The sequence below is a fragment of the Equus caballus genome, chromosome 2, assembly GCF_041296265.1.
Source record: "Equus caballus isolate H_3958 breed thoroughbred chromosome 2, TB-T2T, whole genome shotgun sequence".
Taxonomy (NCBI): domain Eukaryota; kingdom Metazoa; phylum Chordata; class Mammalia; order Perissodactyla; family Equidae; genus Equus; species Equus caballus.
The window spans coordinates 83078836-83093212 of NC_091685.1; the positions used below are offsets into that span (position 1 = coordinate 83078836).

Sequence of the window (14377 nt, forward strand, 5' to 3'; positions counted from 1 at the left end):
AAAAAAATAAAAAAGGAGAAAGCAAAATTTTTGCCATCAGAGAATTTATCATCAATTACAGGGAGCGTGTATCAACAAAACCAGAGAACGTAACCATTAATGCTGGGCAGTGAGGTTAAGGATTTGTCCTGGAAAGTTTTTAGAAGGATAAGAGACTTACCCTCATATTGTAGTTGGTGATGGTGAAAAAAGGAACGAAGACAGGAAAGACTTCTTTATTTAGTCAAAAAATTATTTAGTGTTATCTGCATTTCAAGACACCATTGATTAGAAAATTCCCTATTGAATTATTAACAGCCTTTTGGAGAGAAAAGAAAGAAATAGTTGCTAAGTCTCTTCTGACATTGAATGTAAGACATAATATCAGAAACATTAAACAGAAAGAAAAAGTTTATCTCATAATTAAAAAAATACAATTACACAATCGATTAGATGAACTTCAGGTTTAAAACATGCAGGGCATTTTGCCAAAGGCTTTACACAATTTGTCCCATTTAATTCCCACCGATTTCTGAGATAGATTCTATCATCTGTTTATAGTGATGGTGAATCTAACGCCAGGATTATTAGGTAGCTGATACATGTCTTCTCAACTGGCAAGCGGCTAAGATGTTAGCTCGTATCTCTGATTTCTGTGCTTGGATCATGACCGGGAGTCTACACTGCCTCCAAATATTTGTTGAACACCCTCCACTAGAGGCAGAGCAATGGTCAAGTGCGTGGACTCTAGAGTTAGACTACTTGAGTTCAATACCCAGCTCTGCCACTTACCACCTGTATGATCTTAGGCGAATTGCTTAGCCTCTCTCTATCTTACTTTGGTCCTCTATAAAATCTGTTAAATATACCTATCTCATATGTTGGCTGTGACAATAAAGGAGTGAATATACATGAAGTCCTTGAAATACGCCTGGCACATAGTAAGAATTAGCTATTATTATTTGATAAATGCCATGTGTTAAGTGCTGGGAAAAAGAAGATGAAAAGTTAAATAGAGTACAATAAGTTCTATATTGGGCTATGAATAATTGTGGAGGGAGCATAAGAAAAGAAGTAAAGACCAGTAAGAATGAGTACATAAATTGTGGTGTGTGAGAAGACTGCAAGACACTCACTTGGAGAGTGTGAGACCTGAGTATGTACACAAGAACAGCTCATGCCTACAGGTGGATAGGTTTTACTCTGCAGGCAAAGGGGGGCTCACACTTTTAGAGGCGGGGGTCAGATTTGTGCATTAAACAGATGAAGCTGGTAATCTGAGAACGGTTTCAAGGAACATAAGTCTAGACTAAGAGAGCACCTCCGGAGAGCTTTTTGTAGGGAGAAGATAATGTGAAAGGCCAGGGGTTATATCTGAGGAAGAAATAAACACAAATGAAGATTGAGTGGATGCACAACATAAGGGGGAATTCATTGAGGGCAGCAATAAAGTATTTTTATTTACCTTGTAATTTCTTGGGCCCAACAATATGCATGAATGTTCCCGACAGATTGCTATTTTAGTAAAGTCCATGATAATCTCGAGGTTAGTAGTAACAGAAACATCTAGCTAATTCTTACCTTCACCAAGAAAATAGGAAGTCATCTCACTAACTTTGCTTTTTCCTACTATTGTCCTTCAGAAACTTGTCTGAATATAAGTTACGTGTTTCCTTCATCATAGGTTGTCAGAACCAGCAACATGGTAATGGCGATTTTATGGCAAGGTCTTATTGCTAAGAATAAGGACAACAGATCCTTTTTCCTTCATATGGTTTGAGAAGATTCATTTCTCATTTCTATATCCACTAAAAAGGGTATTCAATCTAAGCCACAGTTATGTTTCCTTGACTAAATGCCTAGTTCCTGTACACTTGGGGTACTAGCCTTTTGATGTTAGACAAAATGAGACTGATTTACTATTTGTTGTTGGCAATAGAATTTTAAGTTACATATTTATGACCTGAATTTTGTGGAGTTATGAAATGAACACTAGGGCCAGCCTGGGGGTGTAGTGGTTAAGTTCGCATACTCTGCTTTGGTGGCCAGGGGTCCGTGGTTTCAGATCCCAGGCGTGGACTTACACACCACTCATCAAGCCATGCTGTGGCAGCATCCCATATACAAAATAGAGGAAGATTGGCGACAGACGTTAGCTCAGGGACAATATTCCTCGCCAAAAAAAACCCCCCAAAACCCAAAATATAATACCAATAAAATATCTTTGAAAAAAACACCAAATGCCTAATATAAATGTTCATTGAATAAGTTTGAAATGTATTTTGTGAGTTACTGCATACTTAGCACTGTGCTAGATGATACAGGGAGATGAAAACATAATAGTCACAAGTGCCAACTCTGGAACCAACTACTTGAATTCACATTCTGTCTTTAATCCTTATAAATGGTGTGATGTCGGGCAAGTTACAAAACCTTTCTGAGGCTCAGTTTCTCATCTTTAAAATGGTGATTCTATTAACATCTACTCATAGAGTTGTAGTTAATTAATTTATCAATTATTTAATGAGCAGTAGAGGATCGCTTTGTAGAGGGCTTTATGGTGAATATTTCAATAAGAAGTTAATAGTGTGACCCCACGTCCACAAGATGCAAAATGAAAGTAGGCAGCACACTATAGTTCCCAGAATAGGTGAGAGCTCATTCATGAACCAGACTAAATAGATTCTGAGGAATGAGAAATTCTTTCTCTTAGCAGGGCCAAGAGTGCTGAATGTGGGTGTATACCGTGATAATAATCTTCAGAGAGAAACCTAGTGAAACAGAAAGAAAAAGATATTAGGAAGTGTTTTGGATTCTTAAAATACTGCTTTTTACAGATGCATAGTATAATCACTTGCCTCAGTAAATATGAAAGATAGTAGCTATAATAATTAGGTCATTCTCACATTTTTTAATTTAGTTTTATGTGTGTTTAAAAAGCCATTCACAGAAGAAAAGAACACAAAGAATTTTTTTCCATTTACTGTCTAGTGGGACAAAAATGACACCACTATGATCTTTTCATATAGTATACTCTTCAGATACAAATAGAATTTATCCATGGAATTAGAATTTTAATCGAGGATTTTTGCTTGCCTGAGGGTTTAAGAAGTCACCAGTTAGTTCATGTAGCAGTCTTTGTGCTTTTAATAACTCCAACTAATCTAACAATGCCTTTGGAAATTATCAATGAAGATGCAAATTTGCCTCACCATATGGCTTAAAAAAGCCATAGACCAGGAATTTTAAATTAGAAACATATGGAGGGAAACATATAGGAATTGCATAAATAAGAGAGGCCTAGACTCTGACATCTATAGTTAATCATAAATTCATTCTTCAAAAGGAGCAAGTGGGGAAACAGTGTATTTCTTCCCAGTCCTGATGCTTTAATTCAGTAGCGATTATGAGTAGGAAAGGAGGAATGATAATTCATTCCCTTTGTCCTCAAAGACAAGGAGATAGATTCTTTGAAATAACTGCCCACAGATGGCCTAGGCTAAGGCATTAGCTGGATGACTAACTTTGGCCAGGATAAACAGGATACTCATGCTAGCCCACGCTTTGGGTGGGCTTCAACCCCAAGGCCAGCTTCCCAATGCCTTAGTCACCACCACTGCTTCAAGTAACCCATATTCACTCCAGCTGAAATGTTTTATTTAGGCTATTCCAGAAAGATAACTGTCTGGTGTTGTATTAGTGTTCTTGAACATGTGGGAAAGTTTGTCTACACGTCCCATAGTATACCTCAAATTATACATAGGAAAGACAGTCATTGTGAAGAAAAGTTAGAGGAGAAACATAAGAAAATTTCAAATAAGAATGTTTTGGGGGCCTGGCCCCATGGCTGAGTGGTTAAGTTCGCACACTCTGCTTCTGTGGCCCAGGGTTTCACGGGTTCGGATCCTGGATGCGGACATGGCACCGCTCATCAGGCCATGCTGAGGCGGCGTCCCACGTAGCACAACCAGAAGCACTCACAACTGGAATATACAACTATGTACTGGGGGGGGGCTTTGGGGAGACGAAGGAAAAAAAAAAAAGAAGACTGGCAACAGATGTTAGCTCAGGGTCCCCCAAAAATGTTGTTGTCCAAAATCCAAGACGTAAAAGTGTTAAATTAACAGCACAAGAGTAGAGGAAGAAGAGCTGGAGTCAAAGATTCACTATATCTGTCTTTAATTGTGTCACTCTGGGAAAAATAGTTCCCCTCTTTGAGCTTCAGTTTGTCTGTAGTAACATGGGGCAACTCTGACCTTTCTTGAAGGATTGGTGGGCAGATTAAATGAGAAAATACATCTTAAAGTATCTAACAGTTCCTGGATATGATAGGTGCTTCAAAAAGTAAATTTGAGTGTGAATAATTCTCCCCTCATTTTTATTTCCCGTGGTTGGCTTTTGTTTAACTATAAATCTTTTTGAGCTGCCTGCGAGAGGAAAACATGCTTTTTACTCTCCTAATTCTGTGAAGGACAAGTGAAAGTGGCTTCTGATGATGAGAAAGGAAGGAAGGTGGTACAGGAAGATGAGGGAAACATCAATGCAAATTGTGCCGATAAAAATTAAATTTGGGAAAATAAAAAGATGCCTTAAAAAATGTTGCAAGGCTGTTTTAGGGTAAGAGAGCAGGCACCTTTCTTACTGGAAAGATGATAAAGACAGCAAATAGTAGTAGTCATAATAGAAAGGAGTATAAAAATCTCTTGAACTCTCTTGGACTTTAAAAGCAATTGAGGGCACTTTTAATATTAGATGAGTTAAGCCATATTTTCTTTTCTGCTAACCAACAACACTTTTTTAGTGTTCACTAAGTAGTGTTTCGAGGCTATCCACCTCTTTTACAAAGGCTAGTAGCCAAGGAAAGAACTGCATTTGAAACAATGATCGCAAAGTGAAAGGGTCCTTCTCCCATGACCTTTGAAATAAGAGGGTCACTATCTGAGAAAGGAGGATCTGTAGCTGTGTCTTGACCTCTCCACGATGATTTGTCACAATGTGGACAACAGCCTTCATATCCTATACATGATTTCAAGGGAGAGAAAAATGACATCTTATTGACTGGAGGATATGACCAACCATAGTGTTCAGCTGCTGTCCACATTTTTAGGGGATGCCCTTTGCTCCCAGGATTGTTTCCCATTCCACTAGTGTGACTCTATAGAAGAGGACGAAGCTTGGTTATCTGTTCCTGGCTAAAAACAATATTATTTCCTTATTATTTACAACTCACTTATGGACTACAGCTATTTTTCTTTACCTTGAGACCACACTTTTCCTCTCGTGATATGGTTACCATGATACCAAACAAACAGTAAAAATTAAAATGTGGATACTCCCATGTAATTTATTTAGTTTCCTTGATTTGAATAAAGTTCCTGATACTTGTGCTAGCCAGTGATTTCCAAACTCTTTTTTTCCCCCTTCTTTTAGTTATCAGTAGAATTTGTTTTCCCAAACCATAATAATAACAGATAAGAGAGGACTACCTTGAATGGAGAAGTTTAGGCACAAGTACCTGTTCGCCATCTCTTGCCAGCCACCAAGAGACCTTTGGGTAGAGGCTAAGAAACCATTGTCTTAGTCGTGTATTATCACAGAAGTACAATTAAGTTGAAAAAGTATTGCCATCACTACTTATAATAGCTCAGAGACCAAAAGAATTCTAAAACAGTACGAGGATTGAGACAGAATCCATTACAAATGCCTCATGTAAAGAAAAGAGGCAGAGAGAATTTCTAGATCAAGCTTGCACTATTTGTTGGCGGTAAAGCCAGACTTAGTCCCCGTCTCCCATCTTCCAGCGAAATGATCTTCTGTTGTGGTGGTTCCTCTTTTTTTGGTGCTATTTCTGGCTATTTACTCCCTCTGAGTTCTGAGTCAGAGAAACACTTCCAAGATTCGGGAAAAAAATCTGTGCATACTCAACCATGATTTTAAAAAGGGAACAGAAGCTGTACTTCAATGGGAAAAGCCACACCAGGCCACCAAAAGGCCGGTATTTGTCACCAGTTTCTCCTGGTCACACACCTCTAACTTCCCTCCTTCCTCAAAAAAGTCAAAATTAAAAAGTACATCTGCTCCTTTGAGAGCAGGGCCTTAGCACAACCCTCCACATCTGCCACAGGAAGCAAGCTCTTCTCAGATTAGCAGTTATTATACTAGGAGGTAAAGAGGGATTGAAGTAGAAGAATAAAATGTAAGAAATGTGTTTTATTATTTCTAGGTTGAAATAATAAAAAGGGAGTATTAGTATATCCTAGTAAGGTCATATGTTTCTCAAGATGAGATGACTAGAGAAAGTGGAGAGAGAAAAGGATGACTCTAAGAGACATTACTTAATTTTTTTCTTTTTTCCCTTAGAACAGTCTTTATTCCTGCTGTGATCTGTGGGGTCTTTACTTCAGTTACTAATGATACCCCAGTCCCCGGCCTCATATATATGTATATATGAGTGTTGCTTATTAGCCATTCTGGAAGCATAATGGACATTTAGGTAGAATAGAGCTTTTTGAACTTCAGAAAACTCGTGCTCAATTATCTGCCATGAAAATACTGAAAAATTCTGGGAATAGTCTTAAAATAATTTTGCTTGTACACCTTTACGTTTGTGCCTATGTTTGTTAGGATTGAAACAGAAGAAGGAGCAAGAAAATTTATAATATTTGACATTCTGAGGCAAAAATATGTCCCTGCAGTTCCTGCCCTCCTGGGTGTTGACTAGCTACAGGGGTAGTTTGCTTTAAAATCTTATTTCACTTAAAAGAAAATTTAATAGCAACACCCACTCTGCCTCCCTGAAATTATCATTGTTAATAATCAAGTACATTCTACCATGTTCTTTGACAAGAATTTGTAGGTAACCCTCTTCATGCATTCAGCCAGAGTGGGCACTCCTTCCTAAGGTTTAAGAAAACATGAAAACCACAAAGAATGTTTGCAATTATTTTCTCTTGGTTGGCAGAACAGATGCCTTTCCTCAAGGAAAATGCTTTAGGCCAAAACAAAGCCATATTCATTCAAAATATATTGTTTAGTAACTGTGCAGACTCTGGATTATATAAAATTTACTTTCAATGCAAGGATCCTGCTTTCCTAGGAAAGGTTTATAAGCAAAATGGAGCAGGAAGGCAGGCAGAGGATAAAGCGTTAAAAGAAATCAACTATACCAAGGGCAGGAGCAGTTCAAGAAACGACAATGCAAGTGCATTACAGGAAAACCGGCAATGTGGACATGATTTTGTGTGGGGGTCATGCAGGAGCACCTGGCTGGCTTTATTTATAAGGCGATTGTCAAATCAATCTGTAGAATATGGATGAGGTGAAACGCAGAGGTAGAGTATTATTCTAGATCATCTGTAACTTTTCAAATATAACCTTCATGCTGAAATTCCACAGAGAATGTAAGTGACTCCAATAAAGAAATCTGTCAGTCAGGCAAGAGTGTTTATTTATTATCCCCCTGGGTCAGGCACTGTTCTAGCCAATATGAAATGATACAAAATAAAGAGTAGTCATCACCTTTATAATCTCCAGAGAGCAAATGGATTAAATCTGCAAACACATCTCTCTCATACACACACATACACACACACACACACATACACCCTCTATGTGGGTGGCCAAGAAACTCAACTATGCAAACATACAACAGCCTCATTTAGCAAAAGACTGATTAGAATACTAAACTTACAAAATTAGAAAAACTGGGGAGTAATTAGTTTTATTACAAATAGATTAAAATGCATTCATAACGCATGCCTTTTGTATGACAAGTCTCATTATGTTATTAGAATTGGGAACACTCCCCTTCTCCCTCAAAAATCTACAAGACATTTTTGGAATATATTTATCACGCAAATGTAGATTCACATTGGTGTTGAGGAGCTGCTGAAGGGAATAAAATAACAAGGCTAAACTCTAAGTTCTCTAAAGTCAACGATTGGGTCTTATTTATTTGCCTTGAATTGGTAAAGGAATAAGAATGAATGAATGGGATAGGTGAGCAGAGGTTTCAACCGTAGAATTTTAAGAGGGAAGAAAGAACAGGACTAGGTATTACAGGCAGAAGTCAGGTTGATTGGTTCCGGGCAGCGTCCAAACATAGGAAGAGGGCTTGGCATCTTCAGCATGACTGAGGAAGGATCAGCTTCTCGTTTGATGTGGTAGGAGTATGCCCTGTCCAAGCATTCCCCCGTCCACTTTCGGGGCAGCTCTCCTCACACAGTAGACAGCCTTGCAAGGCCAGGAAGGGCAGCTCCTTAAAGAGGAACATTTGAGACTCCACTCCTGTTTCAGCATCAGCCTTAAGGTTATAGCCTTCCTTCCAATCCGGTAGGGAGCACCATACGTCGTCGAATTGTTTGCATTGACTTATTTAACAAGAGGTTGGGTGATATTTCTGATTTGCTTTCCAGGGCACTTGCTTGATATTAATTTCATGCAGCCCAACTAGTATGTAAGCTTCAGAGGACAGACACTTTCCTCTGTTTTCACTACCACAGCCCCAGCTCCTAGAACAGTGCCTGACACAGTAGGAATTCCATAAAGACCGTATTTGTTAAACCAATGAATGTTGTTATTCTTTTGGCTGTTTGTCTTGACATTTGCTTTATCCATCTCTCTTCAGAGGGCTGGAAACTGGAGAGAAATCTTTGAATTCAATTTGCCTTCTTCCTTCGGTCCAGAAACTCTGGCCAAGGGTGCTGGCCAAGCCCTTTGGGAATGGGGATCCCCTGGGAAGTTAATGACGAGTCACGGCCACAGGGGCTGGGGGAAGAGGGAGAGCGGCAGGAAGTTCTTCCCCATTTCTTTTCCCAGCACCATTCGCCATCCAGTCTGATCTTTCTTTGGGGTGGGGGGCGTCCTGTGGAAAGCAAACCAGGGGCCTCCCCGGCTGCATTCCTCGCCGGGGCCGTTTGGGTCCCGTCTGTCGCGAGCCCCGCAACACCCCCTGTCTGTGCCAGCACCTGTTGGACTGCTAGTTGGCGGCCCTGGCCGGCGGGCGCGGACGCGGCCCGGGGCTGCCCCTCCCCGCGGCGCCGACCCCCGCCCGCCCCGGTGGCCGCCCCGGGAGAGCGCTCAGCCTGCCCTGCTCGCCGACGCGCGCTCCGCCCGGGCTCGGCCCAGGCCCCCTCCTCCCGACCGCCGCCCGGCGGGGGGAAGGTAGCGAAGGGGAGGGGACAAGCCGGAGCTGGGGCCGCCCGGCCTGCTCTCTCCACCCGGTGCCGAGACGCCGCGCGGAGCCCCGAGGTTTGCGCGGAGCCCGAGGCGTGGGAGTAGGGGACGGTCAGCGACCGGAGCCCCGCGGTGACCCCGAGCTGCCGAATTTCCTCGGCTGCGAGGAGCCGGGGGACGCACCCGAACAAGGTGAACTTTGATCGCCGAAAACTCCAGCCAGGTGCCGGAATCCGTGCTGCGGCGGTCGGGACCGGGCGCAGGCTGCGCGCCGGGCTGGGGAGCAGGAGCCCGGCGGCCTCCCTCCGCCCGCGCCCGGGGCGGCCTCGGCGCGGAGCACCCGGCCCCGCTGCGGCTCCGAGGCCCCGGGGACCGGCCGCGGCGCCCTCGCCTTGTTTCTTCCCCCTCCCCCTCCGGGGGTGGGGGTGGGGCGGGGGAGAGGGGCGCCCGGAGAGCCGCATCTATTGGCAGCTTTGTTATTGATCAGAAACTGCCGGCCGCCAACTTGGCTTCGAGGCTGGCTGCGCGCGACTCTTGAGTTTTCGCCTCTGTCCTGTCCCCCAAACTGACAGGTGCTCCCAGCAACTTGCTGGTGACTTCTCGCCGCTCCCCCGGCTCCCCCGCGTCCCCACCCCCTCTTTCCTCCCTCGCCTTCACCCCCACCCCCACCACTTCGGCACAGCTCAGGATTTGTTTAAACCTTGGGAAACTGGTTCAGGTCCAGGTTTTGCTTTGATCCTTTTCAAAAACTGGAGACACAGAAGAGGGCTCTAGGAAAAAGTTTTGGATGGGATTATGTGGAAACTACCCTGCGATTCTCTGCTGCCAGAGCAGGCTCGGCGCTTCCACCCCAGTGCAGCCTTCCCCTGGCGGTGGTGAAAGAGACTCGGGAGTCGCTGCTTCCAAAGTGCCCGCCGTGAGTGAGTTCTCGCCCCAGTCAGCCAAATGCTCCTCTTCGGGCTTCTCCTGCTGACATCTGCCCTGGCCGGCCAGAGACACGGGACTCAGGCTGAGTCCAACCTCAGTAGTAAATTCCAGTTCTCCAGCAACAAGGAACAGAACGGTGAGTCTTTCCCCCCCAACTCCCCCTTCTGTTTTCTCGCTGTGTGTGTTACGTTGGCATTGTGCGTTGGTGTGTGATGTACACCAGCCTGCGAGGGTAGAAGCGGCTCTCTAGCCATGCAAATGCGCGCTGCGTTCATTGGCATGGCCTTTTGGAGGTTACGTGCAGTTTGCAACTTCGGGAGCTGCTACAAAGCTCTAACAGGGCAACGTGAGTGCCACCGCAGCCTCAGCCAGAGAGAGGACATTCTGGGAGCGATTGTGAACGTCAGAACTCACATTGCAGGACCTCTCCTTGCCAGAGTTATAAGTTCAAGAGCTGCTTCTAAAAACGAATCCAAAATGAATGAGTCTTGGCATGTTTGACTTTACTCAGATTGTTTTTTTTTATTGGGGAGGTGGGTGTTTCAGGAAATGTATCGACCGCATTAATTGAAGCACTCTAAGTGGAAAGGCATCAATTAATGAGTAAGTCGATAGGAAATATAGAGGTCAACAGGCCGCACAGACGTTTTTAGGGGGGAATTAAAAAAATGTACTTCTCTGGCGCTCTGTTTTTTTTTTTTTAAAATGTGCCTTTGCACTCTGAAGTCCTTACCTTTCTGGTGGTGTGTTTTTATATGTGTTGGTGAATGACTGCTATTTTGTGTGTGCTGGAAACGACTTAATCCTGCATAGGAAATGAGAATTACTTTCAGCTTTCAAGTGTACCTGAAATGTTTAGAAAACTCTCAGATGCAAGTTCCCTTGGGCTGGGATTGCATAGAGCTGGAGAAAGGCTTCTTTCATAAAGCCAGGGCAGCTTCAGGGTGTGTAATTTGCTTAGCCTCTGAACCCCATATGATTTACATCATTCAATTTCTAAACTCTTTTCCTCTTGATCTACCATTATGAAGTCATTTTTGAGAATACTTTGTAAATAGAAATTTTATCCTGCACACGAAACCACAATGTTAATGTAGGCTGTCTAAAATTAGACTATTAAACACCCTGTTTACAAGTGGTGGCTCTTAATGTTCTTTGAAAGGAAATGTACATGTTTTTACTGCTTTGTGTGTCATCTATTCAGAATGCAAGAATGCTGTCACTTCATTAACCAGGCGAAGTGAGCACAAGCAGCATACCTAGAAAATCAAAATGGTGTGTACCCTATTTTTCAGTCACAGCAACTTTTTCTTTACGTATTGGGGTGTTTCAAGACTTCAACTTTGAATTTAAACCCTCTCTAAAGTTTTCATCTTCAAGAAAGCACAGAAAGTTCTTGAGTAAAAAATTAGATGAAATAAGGATTCCTGGGACTTTTGTAGAGATTATTTGTATTTGTTGTGTGTGCAGCAATACACGGTATCACCTTTATCAGCCAATATTAATGTGGTTGCTTCTTACAACTTGCTAATGCGATGGCACATGGCACCTGCAGGCCGCTTGAGCTGCTGATCAAAGGGCAGCCTGGGGATCTATCTCTAATCGCAGGAGCTGCAGAGGACTGGGGGAAAGTGATCAAAGGAGCCATCGCACCAGCGGTACCCGGGCAGGAAACAGATCAGACCAACCTTTGTTCTCTCTCATGTAAAATAAATGTCCAGTTCAAAATATTGCTTGTTACTAGACAGACTTCTCCCAGCATGACAATGCATAATATTCTTGGCTTCTGGCTTCTGATTTTTATTGTTCCTGTCCCATATCATTTCTCCTACTGCTCTGCCTTATCAAGCCTGTCCTGGCATGTGTCTTCTTCCTGATTCCCTTTGCTACTTGTGCCCCTCCTTGTCCTTTCCTTGTTGTTCTTTCTTGTGATCGACGTACATCATCACTCTGTAATGGGCTCCAGAGATTTCAGACGGTCCTTGGCCGCTTTACCGAGGAGGTTCACAGCCTCCGAAGAGGTGAGTTCATGAAGCCAGGCCACACACAGTCTGTTGCCATCAGAGGCTGGGCCATTTCCATTCCTAAGATGCATGGTGCTAAAAATAGCCTGGTTGTTTCCTAATCTGTGGGCAGAGGATTGGGCTATGTTTAGCTCTTGGGAGGCTGGCAGCAGGAAGTAACTAGAGGTACAGGAACTACTCACCTTGCAGTTTTTAGCCTAAGGAGAAGTGGGACTGGGCAGCACTAGGGGGCAGTACAGAGCTATTTTCCTGCACATGCTCAGGTTGATTTTTATGCTTCAGGGTTCCCAGATTTGAGGATAACAGGTAGGTGCTAAAGAAGATCCCCTGGAATGTGAACAAATTTGCTGGAACTTCTTTTTTTTTTTTCTGGCTTTCAAATTTTCCATTCTCTCATGTGGATGTTTTTTGCCCTCATACTGAGTTATGATTGGTTTTTGATGGCCCCGTTGCTCTTCTCAATTTTGACGATTGTCCAGTTCTCTAAGTACCAAGCCTCCTGAAGATGCCGCATAGAAAATGCCATTGGCCCAGTTGGTGCATTGCATCATTTTGTGAAAGGTCTTCTAAGTGCTGAACATAAAATGTTCAAATTGATTTATTGTGACTATAGGAGCCCATTCCTGCTTTCGGTCTCCCCTCCGCAATGATATTCTTTCCTGGAGTATTCCCGAGTCTCAGATGGTGCTGACTCATTCACATACCAGGGCTGCGCCATTTGAGTATTAACTTGTAGTCCTAAGAGGTGTTAAAAATGGAAATTGATTGCTATAGCCAGTGCTAGATATTTGAATTTAGACTGGAAAATGTGGAGGTGCTTCAGAATTGGTTTTGAGGGATCAGTGTTATTTACTGTTATTCGTTACCTGGTTTTTGACTTTAAACGATATTGCAGTGCTTGCTACTTTACTATAAAAATAGCTTTATCTTCTAAGTTGTCTTTGTATCCTTCATTTTTTTGTGTGTGTGAGGAAGACTGGCCCTGAGCTAACATCTGTTGCCAATCTTCCTCTTTTTTGCTTGAGGAAGATTGTTCCTGAGCTGACAGCTGCATGAATCCCCCTCTACTTTTTATGTGTAGGACACTGCCACAACATGGCTTGATGAGTGATGCTCAGGTCCATGCCCAGGGTTCGACCCTGCGAACCCTGGGCTGCTGAAGCGGAGTGTGTGAATCCAACCACCATGCAACTGGGCTGGCCCCTGTATCCTTCATTCTTAATCTGATTTATAATTCTGAAATCTCATGTACAATCCAAGGGTCTCCAGATTTAACTTAAAGAAAGATATAAAAGATAAGAACACTGACTTACGTAGAGTTTCTGGCCTATACTTCCCATATGACTGTGGGAAAAATTACTAATATCTGTATGTACTCATTTTAAAGAGAATGCCTACTGTGAGATGAGTAACTTCTGAAACGGTGCTTCTGAGTTGTAGTGGAAGGAATCATATAGGTCAAAAAGCAAAACGAAACCAAGCTTACTTTGTCTATTGCATGTAGCCCAAATAGACACCAATCACAAAGTTGGTGACGGAGTCAGCCTCATTTACCTGTGTCACTGGAGAGTGATTTTCATATCCCGTAGACCTGAAACATGCTTCTTCCTGTTCTCATTTTCTTTAACTATTTTGAGTGTATATTTGGAATATGCCTCTATGTGTATAGTTAGGGTTATCCTTATGGACATCGTTTATTGTATGTGCTCTCTTCCTGAAGGACTTCTGTGGTCTGTGGGGCCCTTTACTTTGGGGACAAATGGTCCCATGGTTATGGCTTTCTGAGTACACGTGTCTTGTGTTAATGGCTTTTCTGTCTCTCTTTATTCAGTGCCAGTTTTCTCTTCCTCCGGCTGCCAATGTGCCTGTGTCTGACCAAACTGTGCCCACTCCCCCACCCTTTTTTAGGTGGCAGCTCCAAAGCTCTGTTTTACTGAAAAACATAATCACAATCCTCAGAATAGCGTCCAAGAGTTAATAGGCTCTGACTGAAGACTAACGGGGCTTTCCTGTGAGTAAGTCTATAAGTTGTAGTACATGACCTTTGACATTTAATTTTGTTGTTTAGAGGTTTTTTTTTTTAAACTTCCTCTTCGTTCTCTGCTCTGTTCAAGATGGTGGAGGAAGTTGAAGAAGTAAAGTGACATTATGTAATGATGAATATTGTTTTTCATAATAGGTGACAAAAAAGCCCCCATTCTATTTTGTGGTAACTTTTTCTCCCCTACCAACTGTTGTCTTTTACATTTAATCTGATATACTTTGAATTTACC

At 42.7% G+C, this 14377-nt stretch overlaps 1 protein-coding gene across 6 annotated transcripts in view; it reads left to right on the forward strand.

Moving 5' to 3' along the window:
• The first annotated feature begins 9520 nt into the window (after nt 1–9520).
• PDGFC (platelet derived growth factor C) overlaps nt 9521–14377 on the forward strand; it is a 207984-nt gene continuing 203127 nt past the window's right edge. The window contains exon 1 of one of the 6 annotated variants that reach the window (XM_001500645.7): nt 9521–10216. In XM_001500645.7, the coding sequence (XP_001500695.1) occupies nt 10099–10216 (118 nt within the window). In that variant the 5' untranslated portion in view covers nt 9521–10098. Of the gene's footprint in view, nt 12102–14377 lie in introns of all 6 variants that reach the window. The other 5 variants (XM_070257478.1, XM_023636395.2, XM_023636394.2 and 2 more) reach the window with 5 other exon arrangements.